The sequence below is a fragment of the Oryx dammah genome, unplaced genomic scaffold, assembly GCF_014754425.2.
Source record: "Oryx dammah isolate SB20612 unplaced genomic scaffold, SCBI_Odam_1.1 HiC_scaffold_16, whole genome shotgun sequence".
Lineage (NCBI taxonomy): Eukaryota > Metazoa > Chordata > Mammalia > Artiodactyla > Bovidae > Oryx > Oryx dammah.
The window spans coordinates 38,689,491-38,709,369 of NW_024070200.1; the positions used below are offsets into that span (position 1 = coordinate 38,689,491).

At 49.2% G+C, this 19,879-nt stretch overlaps 1 protein-coding gene across 2 annotated transcripts in view; it reads left to right on the forward strand.

The window, feature by feature from the left end:
• Positions 1-7,128: 7,128 nt before the first annotated feature.
• The window catches only part of TBC1D2B (TBC1 domain family member 2B), an 89,093-nt gene continuing 76,342 nt past the window's right edge, over positions 7,129-19,879 (forward strand). For both annotated transcript variants that reach the window (XM_040257372.1, XM_040257371.1), the window contains exon 1: positions 7,129-7,508. In XM_040257372.1, coding sequence (XP_040113306.1) covers positions 7,152-7,508 — 357 coding nt within the window. In that variant the 5' untranslated portion in view covers positions 7,129-7,151. The remainder of the gene's footprint in view (positions 7,509-19,879) is intronic.

A 19,879-nucleotide genomic window follows, 5' to 3' on the forward strand; every position in this document is an offset into this window, starting at 1 on the left:
CCTGTGGGCTCCTGACAATCCCAGAGGAAAGTAAACCCACCCCTCAGATCAGAGGGTCTCCCCTATTAGCTGTACCTCTCAGTTTCGGCAGCAAGAACATGACGTAAATTAGTTTCTCTATAGATTATCTGACCTCACCAGTGAGTAGTTCTGGGTCCTGTGCAAAAATGAAGAGCTGTAGAATTACATGCCATTTGCTCATGAGAACTAAAGAAGAGACAGGTATCCAGGAACCTGTTGAGAAGATCAGGGGCCGAGGATCATATGTTGGAAAGCTTGTTCTACAGTTTCTTGGAGGCCAGGGGACTGCCATGGGTCCTGGAACACCTGACAGTTTGGACATCCAGGGCTGCCCCTCACTGCTTGGAAATGGGGGCCCATAGGAGCTCGGTAACGATGTTGAGCCCCTATCATGCAGCAAACATTTCAAATACACATATGTGATTGCCTTTCCCTTTTATTACAGGAAGACGAGATAGCATTACTGTCTCCAGTTTTCCCCACTGTAAAGATGGAAACAGAGACTCAGGCCTGAAAACGGGTTGCTCGAAACAAAGAGTAAGTCAGTGGCAGGGCCGAGACCAGAAGCTGGGGGTCCTACCCCACTTCCTCATATATGCTGCATCCACCTTCTATGCCTTTGTTCTTGACCCCTCCCCTACCTGGGGCTCCTTCCCTTGCTACTCAAACTCTGTAAGTATCTAAAAAATGCACTAAATCAAAATTGATGAATATTTTGTTAATATATTCAAGCTCCAAAATACAAAACCAATCTGAAAACGGTCTCCTCTTCTCTCCAAATCAGTTCCTTCTAGGTCTCCTCACTGCCCAGTATCACATCTTGATTGCCTTCTGGGACCTTCCTTCCAAGACAGTGGCCTTCCCTCCAAGGCAGCGGTCCCCAACCTTTCTGGCACCACGGCACAGTTCCGTGGAAGACAGTTTTTCCACGGTCGGAGTTGAGGGGGATGGTTCAGGTGGTAATGGAGCAATGGGAGAGGCAGATGAAGCTGCACTGGCTTGCCAGCTGCTCACCTCCTGCTGTGCAGCTCTGGTTCTTAACAGGTACCACCTGGGGGTGTTGGGGACCCCTGCTCCAAGGTTGTGTCCCCTTATTGCTTTGCTTGCACAAGCACCTCTTTTTAAAAATTATTTATTTATTTTGGCTGTGCTGGGTCTGAGTTGCGGCTCATGGAATCTTCACTGCGGCAGGTAGGACGCAGTTCCCCAACCAAGACTGAAGCTGGGCCCTGGGCGTTGGAGTGCGGAGTCTTACCCACTGGACCCCCTGCACAAGCACCGTTTAAACTCCTTTGGTGACCCCTTTGCCCAACCAAGATGGTGTCTATACCTCTACCATTAGAACAGCGTCTCTTCAAGATCTCACTTAAAATGCCCTTACCTCCCAGATGGGGCTTCATAGTTGGGGCTTGTGTGAGCAGGGAGGAAGAATCTGAGCTCAGGTTTGGCTGAGGGATAGGAGGTCCTGGGAAGGTGATGGCAAGGGGGCTCTTGGGAAAGGAGTGGGGAAAGCAGAAAGGCTTACAGTGTCCTGGGTGCAGTGCCAGGCCCAGAAGCAGGACAGTGACCAGAAAGGACAGGACCTCTGTAGCTATAGCCCCACTGTCTTCCCAGGGATCCAGCCCTCCCCTGCTTCCTGGGCAGTGTGGCTCTGTGACTCCTATGTGGACCTCTGCTGCCTGGCACCCAGCCTGCAAGCTTCCCAGCCCACCCTCCAGCACATCCGGGCCTCTACCTACCTGGGTCCTGGCTCCCTTGTCCTTGGAACTGGGAGCTTGGCAGGCGTCCCACATACCTTCCCTCTAGGAAAGAGAACCACAGGTGTGTCAGATTTGCCTGCCAATTTGGTAGGGAAACGAGGCTTCCTGGAAGCTGGAGATAGCAAATCCAGGCCCACAGGGTCCCCTGGTGGGGCTCCCCTCTGTGAAGCTCCCCCACACTCCTTTTCGGAGTTTCAGCATCACTCAACACACCAGGCTGAAGCAAAGAGCAGGGCCTGGGGATGTTTGTTGAATGAATCAGTTACCATTCTGAGGCCTTACCACAAGTCAGGGACTGTGCCAAACACTTTTGCATTTATCTTAAGCCTCACAACAGCTCTAGGAGGTAAAGCGGTCATTATGTCCCATTCTACAGATGGGGAAACTGAGGCACAGGGTGGCTGGGAGATCCACCCAATGTCATACAGCCCCTCCTTTATTTGGGAGCCCCCCTCCCCCACTGCCACTGCTTCCAGCGGCCCCATCCATTTCTCCACTGACCCTCTATCAGGACAGGTGGCGTGGCGCTGAGCTGTATGAAAGCACAGACAGCGCTCTCCCTGGGTGGTGGCGGTGGAGTCTCCCAGTGGTCAGTTCAGCCCCACTCTGAAGATGGTCTGCCTCTCCCTGTTCCTTCTCCCACCCTCCGGTGCTCAGCCCATTCACAGCTGCAGTACCCCAGCCTTGCTCCATGAACTCCAGTTCCCTCCCCATCAAGGCCAACTTCCTCCAGACGAGCTCTGGGTTGAAGGAAGCCCCACCAAAGTTGCATTGTGTCCCCTAGCCCCAAGCAGTGGAGCCGTCTCTGCCGGTCCTCTCTGCCTCAGGCACAGAAGGCCTCCATGGGTGCCCTTTGTGTCAGGACAGCTTCTCCAGCAGGGCCAGGGGAAAGGCAAAGTCATCAGGCTTGCACTAACTAGAGAGGGCGGCCAAGCTTGCAGGATGAGACAGAGTCCTAAAAGCAAGGGTCAGGTCAGTTGTAATAGCTGAGAATCAAGAGGTCTTTGAGCATGAAGGATCCATGGGGAGCCTCTGTTTATATGGGGAGCTATAGGGAGAATGACCAAAGGCCCTCACAGCTGTGCCTTATGCCACTGATACATTTCAGAGCAGGTGGGCAGGGCCCTTACCGATCACTTTGCCATCCAGTCCCTCATGGAACAGATGGGCAATTGTAGCCCAGAGAGGGCACAGACGTGCCAAAGGACACACAGCATATCAGGTGGTAAGGTCTACGTTCTCTCTGGGCTCCCCGCAGGACTGTGGGCTCCTTCTGTGGCAGGTTGGGGTCTTAGCCAACTCCATACCCTGGGGTCTGGGAATTAAAAAGGCAGTGGGTGGCTGGGTGCTTCTTAGAGGCCTCTCACCCTGTTCCCTGCTAAGGAACCTAGGATGGAGTCCTAGGATGAGTCACTAGCTCTGTGTTCCCGCGGGGTTTGCCCAGAGGCTGGCCATGTGGGAGCAAGTTCATTGCCCATATTTCCTCTTTTCAGTAAACAGCAGCCACTTCCTCCTGGGTTGCCCAGTTCCTTCTGGTCACTGGGTTCCTGAGAGGCTCGAGGGGCAGGGGCTGACGTGGATAGCGGGACAGACCTTCTGGCACCAAGCTTGCCTGTACTGGACACCAGGCAGGCACACAGGCTGTGTAAAGCTGGCGTCTGGCCACAGGCCACGTGTGCATGCTAAGTTGCTTCAGTGGTATCCAACTCTTTGCAAATCCATGGACTGTAGCCTGCCAAGCTCCTTTGCCCATGAGATTCTCCAGGCAAGAATACTGGAGTGGGTTGCAATGCCCTCCTCCAGGGGATCTTCCTGATCCAAGGATCAAACCGGAGTCTCCTGTGGTTCCTATCACAGGTGGATTCTTTACTGCTTGAGCCACAGGGAAGCCCTGACCACAGGACACTGACCTTTAATCTACAAGACTGGAAACTGCAAAATGTCAATAAGCCACTGAAGAAGAGCACCAAGCAATTAGGAGCCACCAGGGGCAGCCCCAGGATGACCATGTGGGAGGACCTTGAGGGGATGATTTGGCTAGAAAAGGGGGGGAAATGAAGCTGCATTTGTTTAGCATTTTACATAAAATATAAAATTGTCCAAAATGAATTTGGAGAGAGCTGCTAAGAGAGATAAGATGAAGGTCCACCATATAGGCCCTTCAGCTTTTAGTTTTAGGAACAGAGGGGGGTGGGGTGAGACAATGCAGGGTTTGTTCATGAAATAACCAGCATCCCAGGGTGACCCAGAGAGAACTGGCAAGGCAAGGGGGCTGGGAGAAGTCTGGAGAGTCCAGAGGGTGTTGGGGTTGGTGCTGGAGCCTTGGAATGCTTGGGCCACTTCTGCTTGGCTCTGCAGAGATGTGGGGCCCTCCAGAGGCCCCTGCTGAGATGTTGCCCCCAGTTTTGAGGCCTCCACATTTTGCCTGTCTCACTAGGGTCTCTGGGCTTGCAACTGCGCCTCCTCAGAGGGCCATATTCTGGGCCTGGCAAGGGCCAGGAGAGTTTATAGAGTTTTTAGATAGTGTAGGCTCAGCACTACAGGGATTCCCTTGTAGCTCAGTGAGTAAAGATTCTGCTTGCAATGCGGGAGACTTGGGTTCAACTCCTGGGTGGGAAAGATCCCCTGGAGAAGGAAATGACAACCAATTCCAGTATTCTTGCCTGGAGAATCCCATGGAAACAGAAGCCTGGCGGACTACAGTTCATGGAGTCACAAGAGTCACGGACACAACTTGACAACTAAACCAGTACCAGTACCAGCACCCGGATCTGCCAACTTTCAAGGGACCTAGGAAATGTCTGTAGACTAGAAAAAGAGGTACCAGCTGCAAACCCCAGGAAAAGAGGAAAGTCAAAATTAATAAACATTTCATTACATGTCTGAAAAGTGTAACATTATGTCTACTTCATTAAAATGTCATAAAAACCTTCCTCCCTTTGAAAACAATTTATATGCTGGGTTTTTCTCACTCAGCCAGGATTCTCACATAGACATGATATATCTGCCAAGATGTAGTAGCCAAATGTATATTAAAAAGAATTCCTCATAGATACTATCCAGAGCATAATTCTAGAAACTCCTTCAAACATTTTTAGAGCAAATATTATGACTATGCTTACTATGGAATGTGGGGCATTATAATATGTTTGATATGATGTGGGGTATGGCCTCCATGAGAAAGAGGGCCTGCGAGATGTTAAAATGACAGGGAAAGTGGAAGTTCAAGTGCAGGAGGGTCAGGCTTGAGGCCAGCTTGCCCACTGAGAAGCACAGACTTTAGCTCTGCCAGGGGCTGCAGAGACCCGGCCAGCCAGGCCAGACCCTCGCCCCAGGGTGAGGGGGCTCACTCTTGCCACCTGTGAAAGAAGCCTTCCTTGCGCCTAGCAGATATCTGCTTCCACCAGATACCCCACGGGCTTAGTCTGTCCTTTGTGACAGCAGGCTACGGTCATCCTTACTTTTTGCCCAACTCACTGACAGAGCAGAGGATGGAGGGAGGCTGTACCCGCTTCTGCCCTGTGGCCTCCTGTATACCTCCTGTTTGTAGCTGTGTACTGTAGCTGTACAGACCCAGTTCTCCCAGCTCTTCCCCTTTCCATAGGACTTCTTGGTCACACCCTACTCTGGCTTCCTAGCCCACAAGTCAACTAATCACAGTCCCTCTTGATCATAGCAAGGCACAAATGAAACATGGTTCCTTTATTCTCGAGGGTGGCCCATCCCACTCCTGCAGTGCATTCTCTGGCCTCCTATGTATTGGGGGTGTGAGATCCCCCTCTCAGAATCTGCTGATTTCAGAGGATATCAGTGCTAACTGTACAACAGTAATAATTGATATGCTGAGTGCTTACTGTGCTAGGTGCCATGTTAAGCACTTTCACATGGTCTTGAACTCTTTATAAGAACGATGGTATGAAGTAACTACTTGTACTATCCCCATTTTATAGATGATGAGACTGAGGCTCAGAGAGGTAACATAACACCCCCAAAGTCACACTACTGGTTAGTAGCAGAGCTAGGAGACAGATTCCACGTCTGGATTCACAGTCCAGTCTTTAACTTGGTGCGGTATTGCACTCAAAAGATCCAAAGGGTGCTAAGATGGAGGCGCCCTTGCCACGGCCACCCAGGCAGATCCTTGACGGGCCTGGGGACAGGTGGGGTAACACAGGGCCCACAGCTGGTTGGCTGGCTGTGTGAGCTCACTCTTCCAACCTGCCTCCAAGTAAGCAGTCTAATTCAGGGCCCCATCCATCTCAGAAAGTTTGTTTTCCACCTATGTAAAAACATGCAAACCGAAGAAGGTGAGATATTGTTTTGATCTGGCCCTTTCACAAATATCGCTATGACCTTCCTTTTTTCATTAAGTAAAGTGAGCTTTACTATTCGCATTTCCCCCACAAACTTGCATGACTCATTCCCTCATGCCATCTAGGTCTCTGCTCCAGGTCACCTTCTCCGTGGGGCCTCCCTGATCCTCTGAAACGCAGCCTGACCCTCCTGCCCTCCTCTTACATTATTGTGAAACAAAGGCACTTGCCTCTTGAAGTTATTGTGAAAGTTCAAATGAGCTAATATATAAAACATTGGTAACAATAAGGGCTATTTCAGTGGTAATCCTTTTTAAGTTACATCACACAGTATACTTTTATCTGCCTTTTTATGTGGGTATCCTCTCTCTCCCTTACTAGATTATTATCTCCATGAGGGCAGGGGAATGACTTTGCAGCTTGTTCACTCTCTTGTCCTCCAGACAAGAGAACTGTACTTGGCACATAGAAGGGGCTCAGTACATATTTGTTGAATTCAGAACATGAACCCACTGAGGTCTGGAGAGGTGGGAAAAGTTTTGGCTTTCATTCACAAATGCTATAAACATTTACTGAGCACCCACTGGGCGCCAAGCAATAAGCTCTCTCGGGTGTGCAATATTAACCTATGAATCTGGCAGGGCAGAAATTTTAAAACAAAGTTTTGCACTGAGGTTATAATTTATATAGAGAGAAATGCACAATTTCAAGGGGACGCTGATGGATTTTTGAGAACTGCAAGTTCACACTCCCATAAAGAAATGGAACAGTGTTTCAGCTTGGCAACGCGGGGTTTTGAGCACAGGTTACACGAAGGCACAGAGGGCAGGCGGTGATGCTACCTGACCTGCCTCTGGGGTGCCTCCCGGAGAGCCCCCGGGTCGAAGCGGACGTTCCTTGGGGCGGGCCGGGGTGGGACTACAAGTCCCAGGCTGCTTTGCGCGCTCGCAAGCCGTGCGGAGCGGCGGGGCTCAGGGGAGGGGGCGCGGCAGCGGCGGCGGCGGTGGCGCCGAGGCGCTGGGGGCCCGGGCGCCGGCGGTTGGCGCGCTGGCTGGCAATGCCGGGGCCCGCGGCCCGCGGGGAGGAGGGCAGCGGTGGCGAGGGCGCGGCCCCGCGGGCCGCGGCGGAGCCTGGGGCCGGGCCGGGGCGGGAGCCGGCGCGGCTGTGCGGCTACCTGCAGAAGCTGTCCGGTAAGGGCCCGCTGCGCGGCTACCGCAACCGCTGGTTCGTGTTCGACGCGCGCCGCTGCTACCTCTACTACTTCAAGAGCCCGCAGGACGCGCTGCCCCTCGGCCACCTGGACATCGCAGACGCCTGCTTCAGCTACTCGGGCCCCGACGAGGCGGCCGAGCCCGGCGCGGAGCCGCCCGCGCACTTCCAGGTGCACAGCGCGGGAGCCGTCACGGTGCTCAAGGTGGGACCGCGCCCCTGCAGCCCAGCACCTGCCTCCCGGGGGCGCGCGCACACGCCCTTCTTCGGTTCCCCCTGCTTAGCCTTGGGGCTGCCCCTGGCACCCAGCTTAGCCTAGCTCCTCTGCCCATCTGACTTTCTCCGTCCACCCTCCCTTTTCTAAAGCCCGTCTGCCAGCCTTTCCCCGTTTCTTTCTCAGACTCTGTCCTTGTGTCCCCATCTCAAGCTCTTCACCTGAGTTTAGACCAGAATGCCTGGGCGCTCCTCAGCTCTTTGACCCGTTATCACCCTCTGCGCCCTCCCTCGGGTCCTTCTCTGTCCACCTCCCCTCCCCTCACCTCTCTCCTGCGGATGTCCTGTGTAACCCTCCTAGGCAACCATGACTGTAGGCTTCCTGCCCTTGACTAAATTATTACTCTCTTCAGCTGTCTCATCTGTAAAATGGGGATAGTAGTAGTATCTACTTCTTGGGGGAGTTGGGATTTTACATGAAATATACGCTAACCATTGGTAAATGTGATGGCATCCAAGATTATAGACAGACAAGAGTCAGAGATGGCGGGGCTTTTAGAGAGAATCTACTGCAGTCCCCTCCAGAGTGGGCAGGGACACTGCTGCTAAGTTCACACAGTCAGTCAGTAGCAGAACCTGTTTGCTTGCTCCCTGCTTTGGCTGGGAGAGGAGGGAAAGGGTTCCTTTAACCAATCCTGCCTTGCCCATTTGAAGCTTCCTGTGTTGAAGCATGGAACTTGCATCAGGAGTCACCCTGGTGCTCAGAAGCCCCTCCCCCCGCCTCGTTCTTGAGGGGCTCCCATCATCTCCTAGGGGCCCTCCTGCTTCCAGCACCTGCGTGTCTGGGCCTTGGCCTGGAGTCTGGTCTCTCTCCCAGCCTCCCTCCTTGCCTGGTTCCTGTGAGCCTCCACCCTCACTCCTCTCTGTCTTCTCTTCTGTATTATAAGCTGGGTTTCTCCAGAGAAGCAGGGCTGGGCTGGGTTGTATGAAAACTCTCTGCAAAGCTGGCCAAGTAGAGAGCAGAGTGGGCTGAGCCTAGCGCCCTTGGCCTTGTAAGCACAGGGCTGTTCCTGGGATCTCTGAAGCCAGCAGCAATTGGAGCTGCTCCCTGAGGTCATTTTTCAGAGTTTTGTCAACTCAGTTCTTGCTGTTGCAAGCAGAGTCTGATTACTTGTGTTCTTGTGTCCTTTTAGATTCCTCCATCCCTTCTTGAAGTGGGTGCAGACAGCCTGGTTCTCCAAAGGAAGCCAAGCAGAGTTGTAGTTCAACTGGGGTTTACTTAGAAGCATTTGTGTAAACTTCGGAGTGACCCTAGCAAGTACACAGGGACTTTTTGCCAAAGAAAGACGCGTCCTCACTATCATGGACTGTCCCTTTGTACAGCTGAATTTCCTGTAGAATTGTTTGTTAAAACAGAAAATAGAGCATCCTGTTTCAGATTTTCTCAGATGACTTTGGAGCCCTCTATCAGATATTTTCATTACAGTTTTTTGAATGGTGGAGATATCTACAGAAGTGGGGCTACAAAATGCAGTATCAAGAGGGTGGCTTTAGAGTTGGGTGGACTTAAACTTATGGCTTGAATTTGCTGCTCACAGGCATTGAGCAAATTGTACAACCTCTCTGTCCCAGTTTCTTCTTCAGCCTAATGGGAATCTTACTGTCCTCACTGGTTACTTTTGAGAATTCTGGAAAATGGCTGGCACAGAGTAGGCAGTACATGGCATCCATAAGAAACAACAAGTAGTGTTTTGGGCCGTTATGTAGTATGGTCGTGTAATGGAATATTATGCAGCAGCGAACATATAGGAATGAGAGCGGTGTCAACATGGATGACTCCCATAAACATAAAATTGAGAAAGGAAAGCAGAGTTACAGATCGCATACGGAGGTATGATTCATGCAAAAATTGAGATCATGTAGATGCATATGCTGTGTGGGAATGGGAGAGCTCTGTTGGGGTGATGAGCCCTGCATTCAGGATGGTGGTTCCCACTTGGGAAGAGAGGGGAATGTGAGTGGAAATGGGTGCCTGGGGGCATCCACTGTCTTCGTATTGTTTTATTTCTAGCACCAGGTGGTGTGTGTTTTATTATTCTATTTATCTTTTTCTATGTTCAGAATATTTCTCTCTCTCTCTTTCTCTTTTTTTTTTTTAAATGAAGTGGATCTTCACATAGGGTACTGACTATGGAACATTTTGGTATGTAAAGCTGAATTAGTCATAGAATAAGAGAGCGTGCCTGAGGCCAAGGGTCTGCTTTGTAAAAACAGTGGAAATGAAAACACAGGCTAGGCTCTTCAAAAGAAGAGAGCAGTCAGAATGCAGGGTTTCAGAGTAAGGAGTGTGTCTTAAGAAAGATGAATTTTAGGGTATGGTGATTCCTTCTGAGCTGTGGGAGTAAAAATTTTATGGTGGTAAAAGTGGAAACTAGCAATTTATCTTCCTTTTCACCTTTCACGTCCAAGAACTGATTCCCATAAACTTTTAACGCTTCGGTTTAGGGCTGCTCAGCTGTAGCGCAGACCTTGATTTCTAAGGGGGTTGTAGGTTAGTGAGGATTAATCTTTACTCAAGGTTTAGCTAATGTATATAATTTTGTAGATACCATTTCTTTCGATGGGTTAAAAAGAAAAAAAAATCAGTTTCCTTATTGTATTATCATATGGTTCTCATTTTAAAGTGACTTTCTGCCTACTCTGGAAGAGCTGTGGTTTTGTTGAACTTTTCCAAAATGTTTTACTGCTTGAGTCTTAATGAAAGCTGATATTGGAATTTCTTAGTAAACTTTTCTGTTCCTAAACTCAGAGATGTGGTCCACGCCTGATTTTACCGATGAGGGAATGGAGGCCAGAGAAGGAATGTGATTTGTCTGAGATCATGAAGATAGACTTGAGACCTTCTTAGATAGTAGACTCTAGGAACAGTGAGTGTCCAAAATGCTGGGTATCTGATTCTCTTATATGTTTTGACAAGTCTTCCCTTTTTTTTTTTTTTAAACTTCTATTTCAGTGGCTTGGGATTAGATGTCATGGTTTTTCTTGTAATGCATTAAATTTCTGTCCTTTTCATACAGAATGAAAGCACCAGCAACATTGTACCTACTGATTCTTTACCAGGATGTATGGTACTTGTTACTCGACATTTGGAAACTGCTACAACAGTCAGATAGAAACTGATGTTTCTTGTGGTGCTCTGTGTGTGTGTGCGTAGAGGTGCTAGAGGCTTCTCACTGAGCTTTGCTGGGATCTGAGACGCAGGAGTCAGTCCTGGAGTGAGCTGTCCCATAGAGAAGGAGAGCATGTGACTGACTGGGAGGAAAGCTTGAATGACCCTGCCCTGCCAGATTTCTGCAGTCCCCAGAGTGAGGAGCATCATCAGACCGTCAGCAGATTCACCCCACTCCCTCTGCTCTGTTTCTTGAAGGCATGTGGTGCGCAAATGGACATGTGTGTTGGTTTTTGAGCCACACGTAACCGAACAATCATGCATGCCTATTCTTAACCCACTTTTCGGGGAAGGACGCACATTCTCTGGTGTTGAAACTGCTCTCAGTTTAATGACAAACATTTGTTAGCTCGGGTAATCATAGTGTGTGCAGTACAAAATAGATGGGTGTACCGGCATTCTTGGCTAAATGGTTCTGCTAAGCTGTTTGTCCCTGAGGCATCTGCTCAGGGGTCTTGAAGTGTTAGTTAAATCTTTTATTAAGACGTAACTTTTCATGGGTTTGTCGTGGCTTCCCAGCGAGTATGTTCCTTAAAAGTAGGTACAGTTTCGTGGGTGTGGAATCACAGAGTCTTTCTGGCTCCCACTGCCTGTCATACAGGCCTCACTGTAGTGTAGTTGCCCCACTATTTCCTGCCCAGGAGGACCTCCAAGGGCTGCTGTTTGTATCCTCACTTCCCAGAACAGCACCTGCACAAAGTAGGTGCCCAGGTAGACATTTGTTGAATGAATGAGTAGAAGGTGGTTACCCAGTAAGCCTTGGTTTTGATGTGAGCTCCAACCCTTTAGAAGTGATCAGCCGGAATTCTCAAACGTCTCAAATGACATTCTCACCACGTGTCATGGAGGTGGCTGCCGTTCAGGGAATGCTCAGTGAATATGACGGGCATCAGGGATCCAGAAGGGGGACTACCATCAGTCCTTAATTTTCATGTCTCTCGTATTTTATGCCTGCAGCTTAGACTCTGAGGGCATTGTTGTGGCAGTGAGTGAGTGATTACATGGTAAATATTTGAGGCCTTGCACCAGTGCCTACTCTGGGACTACTCTGATGTTCTAGTACAGAAACAACCGTAGAATTAGTGTAGATGTGTTCCCATCATTTTTGTTTATGGACCAGGAGATACGCATGCCATGTAATTTTCACATCGTAAAATGCAGTTCTTTTGATTTTCTTTTCTAACTATTTGAAAATGTAAAAACTGTTCTTGGCTTATAACTGTGTAAAGACAGGCATTAGGCTAGATATGATCCTCAGCCATAGTTCGCTGACACTGGTGTGTTAGGAAGGCCTGGCCGGGCACTTCTTCATTTGTTCACTCACTCTCACACTCTATGCTTAGGCACTGCAGGTATAGATTGAGCAAGGTGTGCATAGTTCCTGTCCTTGAAGAGTTTTCTGGGTAGCCCAGAGACAGGCTTTAATTAAAGCAACACCAACCAGTTCTGTGAAGTTTAAAAGGAAAGAGACCGGATGCCTGTGTAACAGGGGCTCTGGATCTAGTTTGAAGGGAGGAGGGAAGACTTCTTGAGGAAGTGACTTTTGAGCTGAGGTATAAAAGGCACATTGATGTTAACTGGAGGAGTGGAGAAAGCAGTGGAGTGTTCTAGGGAGGGGAATGGCAGGAGCAGAGACCCTCAGGCGAGTCTGAGTGTGTAGGGGATTCAAGGAGTGCCCAATGGCAGCTGGGTGGAGGGGAGGGCCTTGTGGCCCTTGCTGTAGGAATCTGCAAAGACTTTTCAGCGGGGCTTGACAAATAGTTATGTTTTTCTTTTTTTCTTTCCTCCAAAACTGATGGTTGGATCATCTCCAGTATTTTCATCTAATTATGTTGGAAGATGTCTTGTGTATTAAGAGTTGAAATATTAATGTGTTACCCACCAGCTGACAGGTTTTAAAGAAGATAAATGCAAAGTTGAAGATCTGGTAGTCGTTGCCTCTTAAGCAACATTCAAGTTCAGAAATGAACTGGGGCTGCTGGCTCAGGGCTCCCTGGCTGCGCTGGGCTGCCTTTCCTGCAGCATTCCTCATGGCTGCCTTCCTTACCTTCTCTCTTGTCCCACTTGCTCTGCTCACAGGCATGCTGCCGCCGCCAAGTCGCTTCAGTCATGTCCGACTCTGTGCAACCCCATAGACGGCTGCCTACCAGGCTCTGCCGTCCCTGGGATTCTCCAGGCAAGAACTCTGGGGTGGGTTGCCATTTCCTTTTCCAATGCATGAAAGTGAAAAGTGAAAGTGAAGTCGCTCAGTCATGTCTGACTCTTAGCAACCCCATAGACTGCAGCCCACCAGGCTCCTCCGTCCATGGGATTTTCCAGGCAAGAGTACTGGAGTGGAGTGCCATCGCCTTCTCCAGCTCACAGGCATGCATGTTGCCAATTTCCTTCCCCTATGGAGGGAACTGTTACTTGAGAAATGGAGGGAGGGGCCATGTGCATTCAGGTTGAGAGCTGATGAGCACCAGCGCTCCCATCTCACTGAGGCTTCTGAGGGGTGGACGGTCTCCTTGTTCAGCTGCCTTCACCCATCAGCCTTCCCATAGAACAAAATATAGATAATAACCCTCTGTGCAAAGAAAGAAAAGAACCCTATGACTGTAGAAATGACTCCAGTTGTGGGAGCAGAAGGGGTTTTGACTAGGAATTTTCAGTTCTTTTAGAGATTTATATAGTAGGGCAGGGGTCCCCAGCCCCCAGTCTGTGACCCAGTACTGGTCTGCAGCCTCTTAGGAAGCAGGTCGCACAGAGGTGGTGAGCAGCGGGTGAGTGAAACTGCATCTGCTGCTTCCCACCACTCCCCATCACTCGCATTACTGCCTGAACCATCCACACCCCCGCTACCACCCCAGTCCAGGGAAAAGTTGTCTTCCACCAAAGAATCTGGTCCCTGATGCCACAAGGTTGGAGGTTGCTATAGTAGGGTCTTGATGACATTTGAGTGGGTGTTTACCTACATCCTGGCAGGCCCAGTCCTCAGCGGATTTTGCTCACTTTCACAGAGTGAATACAGTATGGTGAATTATGAAGTAGTGACGCTTCTGACTAATGTTCTGCTAAATATTGTACTTAGAGAACTTGGTGAAGTGAACACGCTGGGCACTTGTATGTGCAAAGGAAGCCTCGAGAGTCAGGAGGCTAAGGCAGTCTCTGGAGAGGCTGTGGGTTTCATGATCACCCAGTAAATAATAGCTCACCGAGCAGCATAGGAAACCCCGAATGGACAGATTCAGGATGGCGGCGGCTGCTGCTGCTGCTGCTGCTGCTAGAGTGTAGGTTTCCTGAGAACTTGTACTTCTGGGTTCACCACATCAGCCTTAATACTTAGCGGAGTGTCAGCCACGGATTAGATGCCCTGTGTGTATTGGTTGAATTGAAAGAACACTTCAGACTCTTATTTCCTTTTGGGGTGGGGGTGTGGTGTGCTCATGTTGCATGGTCAGAAGGAGGTTTGCAATGTCCATGTCTCCCTTTAGAAAATATTTTTGAGCATCCACCATGTCATAAGCATCATGCTTTTTCTGCAGACAGAGCAGTGAAAATTTTCCATTTAAGAAACTACAGTGCTGAGACTTTAAAAATAGATTAGCACCTGATAGTTTTGAAAAAAAACTTTGGAGAGAAACCATATTTGTCTGTAGTATTCATCGCTGGGAGTAAACATCAAGTGTCTGCAGGTTTTTTGATTCTGAGGGAGGTCTGGAATATTTCCATAGTAAATGAAGAAGGGGGCAGGGAAACCTGAAGGTAAAGTACAGATTTGAATATCACCCGGGGCCAGAAATCTGTGGTTCATACCATAATTTCCGTGGGCATTGCCGAATTAGGGAGGTCTGTATGACTGAACACCGAGATGATCCCTGGAGAATTGGGCTGAGTAGTTGGCTAGGTTTTGGTGTAATTGTATAGCTGTTCAAAGATTTAGTTCATTTTGGGTGAGCGAGAAGTATTCCGAGTTGAATGGGAATCAGCATCTTTTCATGAGTTTGTATGCCAGGCCATTGCTTAACTTTTTTTTTGATTGATTATGTGGGAGAACTGGAATCTGGAGGAGAAGGGGACAGTCAGGAGCTGAGATCCTTTGGCCTCCTTCCCTGCTCAGTGGTAAAGAATCTGCCTCCCAATGTGGGAGATGGCGGGTTCGATCCCTGGGTTGGGAAGATCCCCTGGAGAAGAGAATGGCAACCCACTGCAGTATTCTTGCCTGGGAAATCCCATGGGCAGAGAAGCCTGGCAGGCTGCAGTCTGTGGGGTTGTGAAAGAATCGGACACAATTTAGGGACTAAACAACAACTGGCCCTTTCCAAGTTCAGCCCTCCTGGAAAGAGCAGACATTCCTTGAGCAGTCTGCCCTCAGGCGAGAACTTGTCGGGGTGTCAGATGGCAGGCCTAGAGGTAGACTGGAGGCGGACAGTCCAGTGCTATCAGAGGTGCTGATCCTGGATTATAGGAATTATCTCTAGGCAGTGAGCCCAGTTTTCATTTCCCTTTCCAACTCTGTGATGTCCAGGGGAGACTGTGCTTGCAGAGAAGGGGCCTGCATTTGGAAAGCTCATGCAGCCACTGGCCATTCACCTAACAACCTTGGTTGGGCAAGGCCCTGATGGGCGTCCAGTGGGAATCAGGTGTTGCCTCTGGCCTCGGGGAGCTTGTTCTGTCCAGCCCTGGGTGTCATTAGAGCATTGTCATCAAGTCACTCTGTGAGGTGGAGGAGGTCGTCAGTGCTTTTGTTCCAAGGGTCGCTATCCCTGAGTCAGTACTGACGAGACCCTCAGATCAGCCCGTTTTGCTCCTTGTATGACAGAGTAAGAGACTGAGTCCCATAGCTAGCCGCAGCCCTGGCACTAACCAACCCCCTCCACACACACACACCTGAGTGATATTTAGCTATTTTAAACCCAGTGGTTTTATGGTATTTGCTTCATATTTCCATCTTACTCCCTTAGTAGGAAATTGGGCTTCTTCTGTTTTTAGTTGTTGGACACAGATTGTAAAATTACACATTTACCTCTTAAGTACTGTGGTGCAGATGTAAGATGTTCAGTCACATAGAGATTGGAAATTAACAATACAGATGATAAACTTCCTGTAGGGGTTGATTGATAATAGACATTAGTGGTGTTTCCCTGGCAGGGACTAGACTTACACATTCCTGTTCAGGAGCCTTCTCTTTGGCGCCTTTCCTCTGTGCAGAGGAAAACTAACCCTTGGTGTGTGTTTTTTTCTCTTGCGTTCTGTAAGCCATGCCCTCTGGCCTCAGAAGTGAACCAGTTTTTTAAGCTTCACAGTTTACAGCTCTCTTACATTTGCTGTCCCGGAGGTAACCTGCTGATAAGGCCCTTTCTGTCCTTTAAAGGACATCTCCTGGAGAACTGTGGTTCTCAAATTTAGTGTGGGGAAGGAGCCTCCTGGGATCCTGCTAATTGCAAGTGGCGGGGGTTCCCCCCTAGAGATTCCGGTTCAGTTGGTTGGCCAGGGTGGACCTCAGGAATCTGCTTCCTTATCCACTGTCCTGCCCCTTCTGCTGCAGACCTCTGGTCCTCTCTTTGAGAAACACTGCTCTCTTCTAGATCATGAATGAATGTTCTCTTTGACCATGAAGTAAAGACTGGCCCTGTGAGAGGACGGTTTTCTGAGTGGACTAGAAATAACTAAACTGTGTGGGTGGAGACCAGTGAAGTGTGAGCCCTTTATCCTTAGGTTGACACTCTGTGGTTTATATCTGCCCACCTTCTTTGCATTCCGAGTTTCTTTGCTCCAGAGTAATGGTTTGGGGCCTGTGACTCCCTCTTCCCAGTGGCCCTGATGTTTCTGTCCACCCATGCTGATCACTTAGTTGCTGGCACACCACCGTGTGCCAGGGTTCCTCCTGGGCCATTCAGAGGGAAGCTCCCGGAGGCCATCCTTAGGGTGTTTCTGGGAGAGGGGGGTTCAAATGATCACCACCACCAAATAGCTGGTAAGGAGACTTGTATAGCCTCCGGCTTTTCACCTCGAGAGGGGTTTGATATAGGAGAACCATCTGGCACTTTCCTGAGATACCAGCTCTATCTTAGACTGTTAGAAATCAACATGCTTCCCAAACACTGCAGTAAATTGACTGAAAGTTCTGGCAGATTTTTGTACCAGGCTCCCATGTTCCCCGTAATCTCCAATGGGTGGAGCCTGGGAGTCTGCCCCTCCCAAGACCCAGATCATAAAATTGCATATTAAGTCAGTCATTCCTGTGTCCTCCTTTTAAGTTAAAAAACATCAAGCCAGAATGTTGCAGTGTTGCATGGTGTGTGGAAATCATTGCAGGCAGAGGTGGCGTGGGGCTGTTCACCCGTTTGCTTGCCATTGCTACAGGAGTTCTTGTTTATCCTGAGCTCATAAAACCCTGGCACTCTCTTATTGTGCAATGGCAGAGCTGATAGGGAGCTGTAGGAATGCAGCCCTGTGGCCACTCAGAGGCCACATGCTCGCCTTCCGTCTGAAACAGAAAGTGTTTTGACAGGCTTCCACATTTCCTGCAGGGAAGAACAGGCCCGGAGAGTGGCCTTGTCCTTGCCCGTGTCTTGGTGAAATCTGTCATCTAGGCCAGGCCCCTCGCAAGCCCAATTAGCTTTATTGACCTCTTTTCCTGTAACATGCATTTGTGTGTGTGGAGGCACTCTTCTAGTGCCCTGCCCTTAGTTTAATCTCCGTTAAACTGTTAAGGATGGGTTTAAGGAGTATCTGTTCTCTCACGGTGTTTGCTTTTTAAAAGAAGATGCTGGAGAGTTAGAAATGGCAAAACTCCTCAGACTACCACCTCCCAAAATGCGGGAGAGAGGAGGGGCACCTTCGTGGGGAGAGGCTGCTCCCTCCCTCTCAGACTGTTCAGGGAAAGGTGATGGTGGGAGGTCTAGGTTCTGTAGATTAGAATTCATGTAATTATTTTGCATAATAAGTTATATGAAAATGCCGAGTTCAGGACAGCAGTTTAACAAGACAAAACAGTAAGAACTTAGGGAGTTACTAGAGGACTGGAGGTCCCTATAGTTGCACTTCGTTTTCCAGGGAGCCAGGAGATTGAGTATTATTTCCCTTCTCAGTGTCTGTCACTGGGCTGAAACAAGATTTCAAAACCTTCCCAGGGGTTTTTGAAAAAAACTGCTTTTTTTTCCCTTCCTGCATTGGTAGTGGGCCAGATCCCTTGAGATTGTTTGCAAGCTCATGATTTTGAAATGTTCAGAAGAAAATTTGGAACCTAAAATTATTTATCAGATATGGGATTGTAGTCTTTTTTTCATCTGAGATGTGTTTTGCATTATCAGGCTGTTTATGATATTCTTGTGCTTTTTATTGCTTGTGGAAGAAGTACCTTGGAAATCCAAAATAACCTTCTTTCTGTTTTTTTTTTTTTTTTTTTTGCTGCACCTTGGGGGTTGCCAGATCTTAGTTTCCCCACCAGAGATTGAACCCAGGCTATGGCAGTGAAAGCGCCGAGTCTTAACCCCTGGATTGCCAGGGAGACCCCAGATACCCTTCTTTAGATTTAAGAAATGAAAATTCCTTCGTTATGAACAGGCATTGCATATCCTTTTAAAATGTGACTGAGTCAGACTATGCATGCAGTCTCAATTGCTTTCTATGACTTAGCAAACTTAGTCCATCTGTGTTCTCCTTGTGACTCCATGGTGACTGTCGGTTATGCAGTCGGCCCTGACCCTTTGGGGAGGAGCCCAGAGTTCACAACCTAAGTGGGTAACTGAAGTGCTGTGTCATCATCACGTATGCAAGATAGGTTCTGTGAGAGATATCAGATGGCCTCCCAGATAGGATGTGTGAACTAGATCCTGAGGAGCGAGTAGGCATTTGCGTGTGGGTTTAGTGCAGTAGGAGCAGGGGTCACTGAAGGCCAGCTGGCTTCTGTGTGCCTGTTGGGTGGGGAAAGAAAGGCTCTAGTCCTGTGGAGTCTGGGGCAGCATGGATCAGGTGACCATGCCACATTGCTCAGCACTTGGGAGCCACTGGAGAGTTCTAAGCATGGGACAAACATATGACTTTGTTGGCTACGTGTAAGAGGGTTTGCGGAGGGAGACTGAGGACAGCAAGACCAGTTAGGGTACTCTCGAAGAGGCCCAAGGTTGAAGAACCAGATGAATGACAGGGAGCGAGAATCTGAGAGACGGATGAAAGGGTCGTTCAGACTTGAGACCTTGTGATCCTTTTATGTTGGAGAACAGTTCCTGTCTTCTGCATACTTGTTTATGTTTAGTCTTACTATTGCTCACTGCAGTCTATTTTAAAAGAAATGTCTTTAGAGCAGAACTGTGGCTCAGAGCATCCAGTGGGAGAACTTTATAGCTGATTGATGGTCATGCTCTCTCCATCCCAGTGAAACTGTGCTGACCCCACCCGTTCCTTTGATGTCCTGAGGACCTTCTGTACTGTCAGAGACCTCAGCCTCTGATGTGGGAGTTGTCTTTATCCAGGAAACCAACATACTATTTTTATTTAGTGTGCGTGCGTGCTCACTCAGTCATGTCTGACTCTTTGCCACCCCGTGGACTATAGCCCTCTAGGCTCCGCTGTACATGGAATTTTCCAGGCAAGAATCCTGGAAAAGAATCCTGCCATTTCCTACTCCAGGGGATCTTCCTAACCCGGCGTCAGATCCGCGTCTCCTGCATTGGTAGGCGGATTCCTTACCACGGTGCCACCTGGAAAGCTTTGTTTTTATTTACTTATTTAGTTTTGGCTGCACTGGGTCCTTGCTGCTGCGTGCAGGCTTTCTCTAGTTGTAGTGAGTTCAGGCTAAAAGTAAGCTGTGTGTAGGCTGTTCACTGCAGTGGTTTATGTTGTGGAGCTCAGGCTCTAGGATGAGTGGGCTCGGTAGTTGCAGCTCAAGGGATCTAGAGCTCGAGCTCAGCAGTTGTAACGCAGGGGTTTAGTTGGCCCATGGCGTGTGGAATCTTCCCAGACCAGGATCTAGAGCTCGAGCTCAGCAGTTGTAACACAGGGGTTTAGCTGGCCCATGACGTGTGGGATCTTCCCAGACCAGGGATCTAGAGCTCAAGCTCAGCAGTTGTAAAGCAGGGGTTTAGCTGGCCCATGGCGTGTGGAATCTTCCCAGACCAGGGATCTAGAGCTCGAGCTCAGCAGTTGTAACG